Source organism: Gymnoscopelus braueri, assembly GCF_963280865.1.
Source record: "Gymnoscopelus braueri genome assembly, chromosome: 8".
In the NCBI taxonomy this organism is placed as follows: domain Eukaryota; kingdom Metazoa; phylum Chordata; class Actinopteri; order Myctophiformes; family Myctophidae; genus Gymnoscopelus; species Gymnoscopelus braueri.
Window position 1 is genome coordinate 33,396,358 of NC_137609.1, and position 12,559 is coordinate 33,408,916.

Genomic DNA, 12,559 nt, shown 5'->3' on the forward strand with positions numbered 1-12,559 from the left:
CAAAACATGCATTAATGTTCCTAACTGTTTATACTTTAATACGTAGTATATACTTTAATACTCCTTTATATGGACTTCCTGACAGAGAGGTGGCAGGCAGTCAGAGTAGGCAAAAAAACATCTGACACGATCATAATGAGTACAGGATCGCCACAGGGGTGCGTACTGAGCCTGAGTGAGAAAGTAAGTTCCAAAAGCTGGATTTGAACCAACAACCTGTGCTCAAATTGAAAGGTGCAATGAAATAGCAAACGTTTTGGTCAACAACCTTCGTCAGTGCTACATGAGTGGATCACAGACAGAAACGTTGCTATCAGCTCAGCTCAGGTGCTGAGGATCAGGGTCATCAAGGCCACTACTCATGACATCACCATGGCAATGGTGGGGCGTGGACATAACATTACAAATCAAAAAGGACCTTTTCAGAAAACTTGGGTCAGGATTTAGAAGGCGTTTTTAGAATCGGCCTCAGGTCTAAATCGGTTAAGGTGTGCCCTGGTTGTAAGTTGTTTGCATTGAAATTAATCATGTGTAAACTTTGGAATGTGTTAAGTCACGTGTGCAAGACTAATTGATTACATTGTGCACGTGTATGCAGTGGAACGTATAGCCCCTGACCCAGTGATAGCTGGGAAGTAAACTAAAATTGACGTTAAGCTTTTTCTTTCTCCTTTTTTTTTACTATGTTTTTTATGTGCAATATATTAAACTAATATAAATTGTAAGCAGAACTTCTGTAATAAACTCTTCACTCCTTGATTGTCATTCCATATGTTAGTAACCTGTAGTGGAGATATATTCAGTATACTGTGTGGTGTGGTGTGCACGCAGGCACGCACACACTGACACACACACACACAGTATCATACCCTCTCAGTATCATGGTGAGTATCAGGTCATTATCATGGATAGTATATGGTCAGTATCATGGATAGTATCAGGTCAGTATCATGGTGAGTATCAGGTCAGTATCATGGTCTGTATCATGGTGAGTATCAGGTCAGTATCATGGTGAGTATCAGTTCAGTATCATGGTGAGTATCAGGTCGGTATCATGTCAGTATCATGGTCAGTATTATGTCAGTATCCTTATTATAAAATGAAGAAACCTCTGTCTGTCTGGAACCGAGTTTTCTCCTCAGCCTGTCCTCTCTGGGAAGCCAGGTTTGCAGGCCTTGCTATGTCCAGGATGTGCATGCTGTGTCTGTACAATACATTGTTAAGATTTGTCGGTCAAATACTCTGCCAAGGTGTACTGTCTATTTAGAGCCAGAGAGCATTCAAGTTTACTATGTGCTTTTATTGTTTTGATCAAATGGGTTTCATAATTTTGTTTTTGTTGGGTTGGATTTATCAAGAAATTATGTCAATGTCCTGATTATTAGTAGGAGGGTCTAATGCTACTGTAGTCTTTGTGGTGTTCTCCTGATTGGGTAAAATTGGTGTCCCGGACTGAAAATGTATTTTCTGTTTACTAAAAAGCTGGAGAGATGGGGACTCCTTACTCAACCTTTTCTCAACATTTTCTGAGCACTGAACCCTATCTTATAAATCGAGGGAACAAAAGGAATACATGTTTTAATTGCAGTTAAAAGGGTACATATTTCTTGTTTTTCATACCAGTAACCTGTAAGCTGATTGTATGACGTTCTGCATAGTAGTGTATATTTGTATGTCCTCTTAAATGTCATCATGATTTGAGTGCACAGGGATCTCATATTAAACTAGAAAAAGTGCTCCTCGGAGCACAGGTCTCCGCCAGGTCAGGTACGTTATTGTGGCCTCCTGGTGGCGCTATAATAGGCCAATGTGAAAAGGGTGCCATTTATTCTTAGGCCTTTCACGGCAATCGAACACTGCATTCATGATTTGATGCATTTTGTTCCAAAAATGTGTTTTGCTAAATTAGACCTGCTGGTGGCGCTATAACAGGCCAATGTGAAAAGGGTGGCATTTCTTCCTCGGCCTAGTGGGAATGTGCGTGTGAAATTTCACGGAAATCGCAAGCTGCGAGTGTGTGCATAGTTTGAGGCATTTTGTTCAAAACGGACCAATCCTGCAAACTTTGGAAGCCAACCTTAGCCAATCAGGATGGAATATGGGAAATCTGACAGATCCGTGTTGATCACATGACTATAGAGATACTGTGTACCGATTTGCATGACGCTTGGATAAAATCTGTAGGAGTAATATAAAAAAATCACACCCAGTGTGAAGTGGGTGGTGTGGTCATCACAGTGGTCATCATAGTGATGGAAGCTCACTTCCAAAAAGCTGATTTTTGGAAGTGCATAATCCTATTTATAGGTTATTAATGTCATCATGTGTCTCGCTAGCCAATCACAGTGCTGAATAGAGTCAGCCAATCACAGTACAGGAAAGTGGGCCAATCACAGTGCAGGAAACTAATACTAATGAAGTGTCCCAACCCCACTTATAGGGGCGGCTACACCGCCCAAAAATGGGTTTTGCACAAATTGGCCTCCTGGTGGCGCTATAACAGGCCCATGTGAAAATTGAATTGGCATCCAGAGAGTGTGTGTGTGCTCAGTTTCGCAGCGACCGGGCAGAGGGTGCCTGAGATTAGCTGGTCGCACACGGACAGGACACACGGACAGGACACACGGACGGACGGACAGGGGGTAAAACATACTCTCTCGACATGCCTTTTGGGAGGCAGGACCTTGTATTGTGAATTGTACTTCCATGTACTTTTACCATGTCTTTCTAAATAAAGTATTCAATCAATCAATCAAAGGCTGCACATGGTCTATAGCATTTAAATATCTGAATATAGAGCTTAACTTTTTAACAAAATGTTATTTTGTATTTATTATTATTTTGTACAAAAACTTCACACACCATTTAACGGCATATGCTGTGTTATGAAGCACAACTTCTTGCTCTTAACAATATGCTCGTGTTGGCACACACAAAGCAAACAGTCTAGCTATTATTCCCATGTCAAGTTGAGCCACAATAAGTCATACAGTGACTCTTTGTTCCTTCGCAGTGTTGTTTACTTGCTCTTATTTCCAGTAAGTAGGCCAACTTCCTTGTCACGTGGTGGTTTCAACATCTGGATGTATAAAAGATCTGGAGTCAGTCCGCTGAGCTGACACACACACTGAGCTACAACCCCCCGAACACAGAGACAAGTTCTATCAGGCTAGAAATCATGACCATAGACGTAGTTCCCAACGGGAGGATAAACATAGTAGAACTGGAGCATTTCCTTAGAAACCCCCCATCTGACTTTGTGGTGGAGACGCACACGGACTGCTCTTATGTCGGAAGCAGTGAGAACTGCTTGGTGCTCATCGATGACTTCCAGTGCTGCAGAGGAAAAGTGGTTTTCCACAACTCCCTGGGACGGTAAGGACACAGTAAAATACTCAGTGTTCATTTAAATCAGAGTAAAATAGACCTAAATGGACCAATGCTTACAAACTAAGGATTTTGCATGCTGAGTAAGGTTTATTACAATATAGACTAGGCTGTTACTAACTTTCTGAGTCCGTCTGTCTTTTTGTTTTCCAACATAGAACAATTAAAATGCACAATTTGTGGGACTACACACGTGTCAGAAAGAGCCTGCTATCAAAGAGGATCTACATGCTGGTGTCTGCGTGTGAACAAACCCCTTTGACAAACAAAAAGGCGCCCAAAGCACCAAAAGGTAGGCAAATGTCTCCATTTCTTAACCTACAGCAATGGTTCCAAATGAGCACTCCGTGTGCAAATGTGCTGTTGCTCATTGTGTGCATCATAAAGTTTCTGTGGGTTGCTGACATTGTTAGATTGCTAGGTTCAAATGAAATATAACGGCACCCAATTATTATTACATTTTGTGTGTGTGTGTATTCCTCTGCATAGTGAGCACTTGCACTATTTTTGGGCCGGTTACAGGCAGTAGAAGCCAGTGAAGGCTGACTCACTGTCGTCGGTTTCCAAACATTTTTGCACTGGGTGGAGGAGGAAAAAACACGAAGGGCAGCACACAGACTCATCTTCTCTTCCATTCTGTCAGTACTGAAGCAGTTTGTGTTGTCCGTGGACGGGAGCGACCCCTTCATCAAGTGGGAGCTGGAGAGAGGACTCAACTGGACCATCTCTTCTGTTGCTGGGGAGAGCTACAGGGTCCATGTAAGCAGATGCAGACACTGTAAAATCGTAACTGTTCAAATGAAAGTGTTCGAATGAAACCAAATGGACCCTTACGGGTGTAAACACTGTCAGAGTTAAAGGTCTCTGTGGCCGCTCCATCAAATTCCATCATTCCATCATTCCGGTCAAGTCCATCACACAACATTTACAGTGGGTGACATCAGTGAGTGACTCACTCACTGATGTCATGCTCATTAAGTTGTACACCCAAACAATTACTTATTTTCTATCAAATACACACCCCATGAAGCCTTGAATTCATGGAGACTTTTTAGTTTTTGTCGCATTCCTAAGCCAATAATTTGATGACCGGCGGAGGTAGACTTGCATAAAAGCATCAAATTATTGGCTTAGGAATGTGACAAAAACAAAAACAAATCTCTTTGGTTGATCTACTCGTTTATAGTGTCCAACCCACTTATTTTTTTACCAGATGGATTTCGGGGAGGCATTGCAGACCTGGGCAAGAAGTCTCCATGTGCTAACAGACCGAGGGATTGTCAAACCAGTATTGAGAGACACAAGTTTCACCCTCAAATACTATTCCGATGCTCTTTTTGACTTCCCACACTGGTTCGGCTTTAGTAAACGGCAATTCAAGGTAAACATAGTCTAGCCTATATCCCAATTATTATAGCCTACTATTTCAAAGTAATTGTCTTATTATTAACTGTGGTGTACTGTGCGCCTAACCATATGTTTCTATACCCCACCCTGAAAGATGAGGCTGTCCTGAACTCTCATCAATGACTTCAGAGCAAGATGAAGCTATTTTGGAGTGGACTGTGTCTGCTTCCATAAGATTCCACCATTGAGGGGATCTTCTTGATAAACAGGACCTGGGGGCTGGTACCCTAGGCCTACAGAACAATGTCTCATCTGACCTCATTCCACTGTGAGGTCCATTTTATACTTGGCTTGGGATCCTACATTTCTTCAGTTTGGTGCATGGAGGCATTACTGAAGAATGGACAGTAGAATTAGATTCATATTCTGAATTTGAACATCGTCACTCTTTTATAACTGTTGTATGATGATTTGTATGGGATGTATTCATTTGTATTAATGTGTGGGACAGGACAGTTTAACACAATTTAACACAATTAATTAGAATTAGATTAATTATGGTCTTTATTGTGTCAAACTAAACTAAATGTTTTTATACAAAAATGAATGCCTTTTTTGCTTAATATTCAGAGATAACGGAGATATTCACAGATTCACATCCACCTAGTATCTTAGATGCAGGTTGGAAAGTTGCACTCCTGTCTTGAGAAAGGAAGATCCCGCACTACTCTTTGATTTGTTACAGTAGCACCACAATTTATTGACATTAATATTTCAATCCCTCTGGAATTTTCTCAAAAGTATTTTAAGCGATTCTTACTAACACGATCTTCAATAAATACTACTCTGTGCACAGGTGTGGGACAGTTATTATTCTGTAGGAGTGTCTATCAATAATTGACAATTGTGTAATACGATGTATTAATTCATTAGATATGACATTTCTGTTTACAAGTATTATTGTAAAGAGACATACTGATAAGTATGTGTCGTGGAGTCTCACATAGTCCTGTTTTTTCTTTTTCTTATGTGTGGACTAATGTGACAGACTGTACATATCCTGGTAGATTATTGAGAACCACTCCCACAGTAGAATAACTGTGACCCACACTTGTAAGAATTGTTTAACCACTTGGTGCTGTAAGTGATTAAAATAAAGTTTTTTGTTAAAAGGTTAAAGCTCAACATTCTGAAAGTAATCATTGCTTTAGTGTGTTCAGTAACAGGGGTCTCACTGTATCTTTTTTGTAAACAGAACACTGACTTTCAGCTCAGGAGACCAATTTAATCCAATCAGGAGAGAGAACCCCACAAAGGTGATTTATCAGCTGAAATTGGAAGTGATGAAACCAAAAGAAGTGCACACAAAATTGGAACTGAAACACTATAAAATTGAAGCTTGTGAATTGTTTCTCTGTCCTGATGGGATAACATTGGTGTACCACCTGAAATTGTATGTTCTGTTTACTTAAAGAGTATGATCAATAAAATGTGATGCTTTAGCTCAATAATAAATCATATAGCGGTCAATGGCAATTTAGTGGTTAAAAGACGTGGGAAATATAGTTGCTTATATTAAGCACAATTTATGTACTTTGTCTTACGCTTGCCAAAAAGTCACAGCGCAACACAGTCATACGGCAAAATATAAATAGCCATTCTATGCATGCACAGGACTAAGGCAGTGGTTTTCAACTTTTTTCATATCAAGGACCATTATTTATTCGGCATTTGAGCCACGGACCACCATTTGATGAGATTTAGCCTCTCTAAACTTAAATTGTGGAGGATTGATCGTCTAGTCAGTAAGAATACTCTGAAGATTCAAGGCCTTAAAAACAAGGCTCCAAACATCCCAAAACAAACTTGTAAGGCTACTTCTTGGCCTCAATCACAAAACCCATCTAACCCCTGCTCATTTTGCTAGGATTGGATGGCTTAGGGTTGAGGACAGAGTACAGCAACTTGCTATGGGCCTGGTCTTCAAGATACACCACAACATTGGGATCCCCCTGTATTTGTCAAAATACTTCCAAAATGTTAATGAAGTCCATGATCATAACGCCAGAGGCAGCTCCACAAATCATGTTCAACCCAGATTTGGCTCAACTAAGGGAATGAACTCATTCTCATGCTATTCATCAAAAATGTGGAATGCCCTACCAAAAGGAGTAAAGGAGTGTAAAACCCTACTCACTTTCAAAACTGCCCTAAAGATACACCTTCAGGAGGCTGCAATTTGAAAATGGCCCCTGTCTAAGTCTTAACCTACCCCCCCTACCCCCCCCCCTTCATTTTCTTCTTTTGTATATATTTTTGTCACTCTTCATACCAGTAACCTGAAAGCTGATTGTATGACATTCTGTATAGTAGTGTGTATATCTGTCTGCCTCTTATATGTCATCATGATTTGTGTGCATGGGGTTCTCATCTTAAACAAGCTCAATGCTTAATGAGTCTCCCAGTTTAGTAGACCTTGTATTGTGAATTTGTACTTCCATGTACTGTGATTCTCATGTCTTACTAAATAAAAGTACATCAATCAATCAATCAATCATATATTTTAAAAGATATTTTTGCTATTGTTGGATACGATTTTGTCCACAATTCCATGCTGTATTGATGTTGGTACCTTAGGACAGATAACAGGCAAACGTTGATCAAAATAACAATTCTTTAATTAAGTAATGTAGATGCTTAACAATAATTGAAGTCTTGACAGAGTAAAATTAAACCAAATGGACCCGTAAAGGGTCTATTTGGTTCCATTTTACACTCTCAAGAGTTAAAGATTTATAAGGTTCCAACTCTCCATCATTTAGCTGGGGACCCCCTGGAAGCCCCTCAAGGACCACTGCACTGGTGGTCCCCGGGACCACTGGTTGAGAACCACAGGACTAAGGGATGAGAAGGAGAGCAGATGATGCACTGGTGATGGTCTCCACAATCTCCTTGTAGTTGTCTCCATAGAAGCGTGCCAGCAGGTAGTTGAAGATACCCACCAAGCACATGACGATCAGGAAGATGATGACACGTTTCCCGAACATAAAGCCTGGAGTGCTGTGATAGAAATGAGTGATAGGAATAAGTGAGACAACACCCGCGTGCACGCTCACACGCTCACACACACGCTCTCTCACACACACACACACACACACACACACACACACACACACACACACACGCGTGCACGTCACTTGAGCATTATATACTTTGTCGTATGACGAATAGAGAAAATAGCCGATCTACGAGCTCATATAGCTTGTCACGATGTGAGCTTGTAGATTGGCTATGTTTGCTAATTTGTCCACTGTTTTGGATAATTATGGACAATTTTGGCCTGTAACATGCCTAAAACATGGTTGCCAGGTTAAACAATTTGAACTAAATTAGGTTGCCAGGTTAAATAATTTACCTTTGACATGTTTGCCCCAAGTAACCAATAAAGTACTTCTGCCTGACCATGAGGTACAGGAGCCCGGCGAACGCAGCAGGAGCTGTGAGAAGAAGCCAGAGACAAAGTTCCCTTAGTGAAACAAGTCCAATAAAGATGCCTATTGTCTTCAGTGCAGTGATTCTCAGCCCACCCATCTGACCACTTAACACAGATGGGTGGGCCGTTAAGACTTCGGCGGGTCTCCCACGCTCTCAAAATGTCTACAGCTGAGACAGTTTAGAGCAGGTGAGATATTAGTATGCCCTGAGCTGCATGCATTACCTCTTGTCAACCAGTAGGTGTCCTACCTGACCACAAGATCTAAATATTTCGATAGACGAGAAGGGAGACCACCTCCAACCACTGTAGTGTTGTTATATATTGTAGGCCTACAAAAAACGTTTTAAAAAAATAAAGCTTTATTCACTAAAACAAAGTTTTGGATTGCAGCTCTAACTCTGAGAGTGTATAATGTAACATTTTACACGCTCAGAGTTAAATTAACAGAGGATATTACTGTGTTACTCATTTTACTGGGTGCAGTTTTTATCTGTGGTATTACTGAAAAACGGTTATAAGCTTCCATAACCAGGTGACCTATTGAATGAATGTATTTACTTGTAGTTAAGTCATTAACATGTAACTAGCGGTTAAACTGGATCAAGTTCATTACCTTGGTTGAGACACAAACCAGCACACCACATCACTGCCAAGAAGGTGGGATAGGCATCCATACAGTTACGACTGCAGAGAAGAAGAACAACCAATCACTGTGATTACTGTTGAAACCATATTTCCAGAGGAAGCGGTCTTGTATTGCGATCAGCAACGATAACCAGATATTAAGAAATCACAAATATGTTCTACCTCTTTTAAACAACTTAGTAAAGACTTGTAATGTTGGGCCCATCTAATGTTTTAATCTTTTTGTAGATCCAAACAAAACTGAGGCCAGCCAGCCTGTGACAGCATTTGTCTATGACACATTTATGACGTATGTTTAAATGTAATTTCCTAAAAGATGGAGATAAAGGATAAAGATGGAGATTTAAAAAAGAAAAAGTGACTCACTGCCTGCCTGAGAGGGGACATGTAGTGTGATTTATATTGACTGACATTTTAAATATATCATCATTACAAACTGAATGTGCATTACAAACTGAATGTGCCAGAAGCACTTCCTTTTTTACAAACCAGGAAGGACCTTGCAATACATGGGCAGAGATGAAGTGCGCCAAGAAAAAACAGTCAAAATTTGCTCAACGTGGTCAGCCAATGTATCATCACTGGTACAGTGTTAAACCAGTGGACAAAGCACATCTAATAAAAGATGCGTTGTTATACAACAATTGGCAATTTTAACTACACAACCCCTATATACTTTGTTGACTAGGGTCCCCCAGGGGTATACACTTGGTCCTTTAGTCTCTACACCAAATCTCTTTGCCGAAAATAGCCAATCTACAAGTTCACAACGTTTCCCGTTGTGAGCTTGTAGATCTGCTATTTTTTACAGAATGTGTGCCTATTATATGACATGCCCAGAATGGAGATGCTACCTACGGTCCTATTTCACCTTGAGTTGTTGAACATTTAAGATTTAAGTTAAATATTTATATAAAACATATGGTGAACCTATACAAGCCAAGGATAGTTGGGTGTTATAGGCTACTCTAAGGGACACTTAAGACTCTTCTGTTTCCATGCATGGCAATAGATAAATAAATACATGATTTAATTAACAATTAATTAACTTGACCTTTGAAATTCACAAATTACTTTCATTATCTTAGCAGCAAATATTATGAATAAAACAGAAGACCTAAAAATGTACACCGGCCACCTTCATAAGCTTTAGTGAGCTCTGAACACAATCTCATTACAGTAACTATCTGTGTTGTAATCAGGAAGCTGAACTATCTTCTACATCGAGAGAACTGATATGCATGCGAATGCAAAACCAAATGTAAAGTTTACACGAGTCACATGCAAATCTAATCTAGGTAGCAAAGACACACACTATCAACTAAAACAAAGGCCATGACAGCAGAAGAATATTGTGTTATTGAATATATTGGGTCCTCACATAATGGTCTGCAATAACATATTTATTGTTAAAAAGTGTGAAACCAGTTAAGAATACATGTGTTAGACAATGTGGTAACATTACTTACTTGGCACTTAATACTCGTTCAAAGGCAGCCGGATGGGTAGTGGACGCCTTGCCCTCCCTCTCTACCTTCCTGGCGAAGAATGCTATAAATCCAGAAGCAAATGTAAAATTAATTCAACTTCTGCGTCACACTTTTACAGAGTTTTACACAGTTGCTTGATGTAGCAGGAAAAAACATAAGAAAGAATACATTGATTTGACATGAATAATCATAATCATCCAAAAAAAGAAATTCTCTCTCTCACCATTCTGAAGGACACTGATGATGGTAACAATGACAAGCAGGTAGATGTGTTCCACTACAATTGAGTCCATGTTAGTTAGGTCTGAAGGAGATGCTTTCAGAGACGAGACGGACAGAGTACGTTTCAGTCAGGCCTTAACGAGTGTGCAGCTTTATAAATTACACTTGTCCTTCCTATATGCGTATCCGTGAACAGTTCACGCCCCCCACACAACATCTTGTGGTTTCCTCTGTGAACTCAACTGTGGTGTACCATAAATCTATGGAGGGTAAGACCCATCGTTTGCTCAATTTGTGCCTTTAATTATTAACGAATATACAGAGTGAGTAGGCCTACTACTGACTTTTAAGACCTTTTTAATACCTAAAAAAAGGAGAAATCAAATGAAAAAATACCATCATCAAAAGTAATCAACAAACTATTCCATTAAAAAAATGTCAAATAATCTAAGAAAGATGCAAACATTACATTCGACCGCATGGCTCATTTGTAGCCATGGTTCACATGACGCTTATGACAGTCATGTTTCAGAGCTAGGCTCATTTGCATAAGACGTTACCATATTGATTTTATCCCACTGTTGAGGGTTAGGGTTATGTTTTATATATTTTGTGTAAGACTTACAGTAGGCTGCCTTGCCCCACTGGGATACAGTGACTGATATGAATTAATAATATACTGGACCATACGTAAAATGAAGAATACCTTGTGATGTCAGTGACATTTTATTACAAATGAAAATAAAAATAAGTAACAGTGCAGTAACAATACATTTTCGTATAGCAGCAATTCTGCATGTATAATATAAATATAAATTGTCTGTCGGCGGAAACCTCATTGTGGCCAAAACTGTTACTTTTCAGCATAAACATTCTAAAATAGCAAAAACAGCAGATCGACAAAAAAAAACAAGACTCGCGCAAAGTTTGTACTTTTTTCCCTTTAAATGCCCATTGCCATTGACAATGCATTGGGCGCTTAAAGTTAAATATTTCAAAAAATACAAATTATTGAAACCCCATTCAAACTTTAAAATGTTCATCTTACTGTGGACATGTTTGCCTGAACATGAATATTTTAAATGTTTTATAGTTTTAGAAATATACTCCTTTAAAAGTTCAGAAATGTATAATGGAGGTCAATGGAAGATTTTGGCACCTCAAAAAAACACTTTCACCTAGAAACTCCATTCACACTTTTTATAATTCATCTTACTGTGGACACAAATGCTTGAACTTTTTACTTTGAAATGTTTTGTAGTTTTTGAGATATTTAACTTTTAAAACGTACATCTGAAAACCTTGGCACCTCGCTATTCCTTCATACTTTAACCTATAAACTTGATTCACAATTGAAAAATTCCACCTTACTGTGGACATGTATGCTTGAGATTTTGACTTTGAAATAATTTGTAGTTCTTGAAATATTTAACTTTAAGTGCCCAATGCATTGTCAATGGCAATGGCCATTTAAAGGCGGAAAAAGTTAATACACCCATGGGAGCCAGATTGACTTCAGACCACAAGGTCATGGGATCAAATCCCAGCACAGGAACCTCGGCATTTGAGCAATCTGGAAAAAAATCTCCTGTTATCTGACGGTCTGAGGTTGGCAGGTATGTCCTACACACGCCACGCTGCCCACGCAGTAAATAATAATTGTCTGAGGTGTTGCTCAGACCTGACAGTTGGCAATCTTGGAACCCATTCGATAAAACAAAACAAAATGAACAGTCTGTCTTGAGAAATTAGACGACTAGTGACGTCATGTTTGGCGAGCTACCAACTTAAAAGATATATACCATATTTTCACATCGTCCGGTATGGCTCCCATATGGTCTAGCGGTTAGGATTCCTGGTTTTCACCCAGGCGGCCCGGGTTCGACTCCCGGTATGGGAACACACACTTTTGCTTACATCGTATAACTTCCGTGTTTAATCCGCACACCACACACACTTTCTGTCGTTTACC

General features: G+C 39.6%; 2 protein-coding genes across 2 annotated transcripts; one reads left to right on the forward strand and one right to left on the reverse strand.

The window, feature by feature from the left end:
* The first annotated feature begins 3,119 nt into the window (after positions 1 to 3,119).
* Positions 3,120 to 6,001, forward strand: medag (mesenteric estrogen dependent adipogenesis). Its single transcript, XM_080435553.1, has 5 exons — positions 3,120 to 3,375; positions 3,546 to 3,679; positions 4,031 to 4,146; positions 4,601 to 4,768; positions 4,889 to 6,001. The coding sequence occupies exons 1-5, from the start codon at positions 3,179 to 3,181 to the stop codon at positions 4,901 to 4,903; spliced, it is 630 nt and encodes a 209-aa protein (XP_080291679.1). The 5' UTR covers positions 3,120 to 3,178; the 3' UTR covers positions 4,904 to 6,001.
* A 1,393-nt stretch (positions 6,002 to 7,394) lies between these two features.
* alox5ap (arachidonate 5-lipoxygenase-activating protein) lies at positions 7,395 to 10,730 on the reverse strand. The gene is made up of 5 exons (XM_080435509.1): positions 10,589 to 10,730; positions 10,345 to 10,426; positions 8,844 to 8,914; positions 8,150 to 8,231; positions 7,395 to 7,794 (listed from the first exon to the last, which is right to left on the reverse strand). The coding sequence occupies exons 1-5, from the start codon at positions 10,656 to 10,658 to the stop codon at positions 7,632 to 7,634; spliced, it is 468 nt and encodes a 155-aa protein (XP_080291635.1). The 5' UTR covers positions 10,659 to 10,730; the 3' UTR covers positions 7,395 to 7,631.
* Positions 10,731 to 12,559: the final 1,829 nt, after the last annotated feature.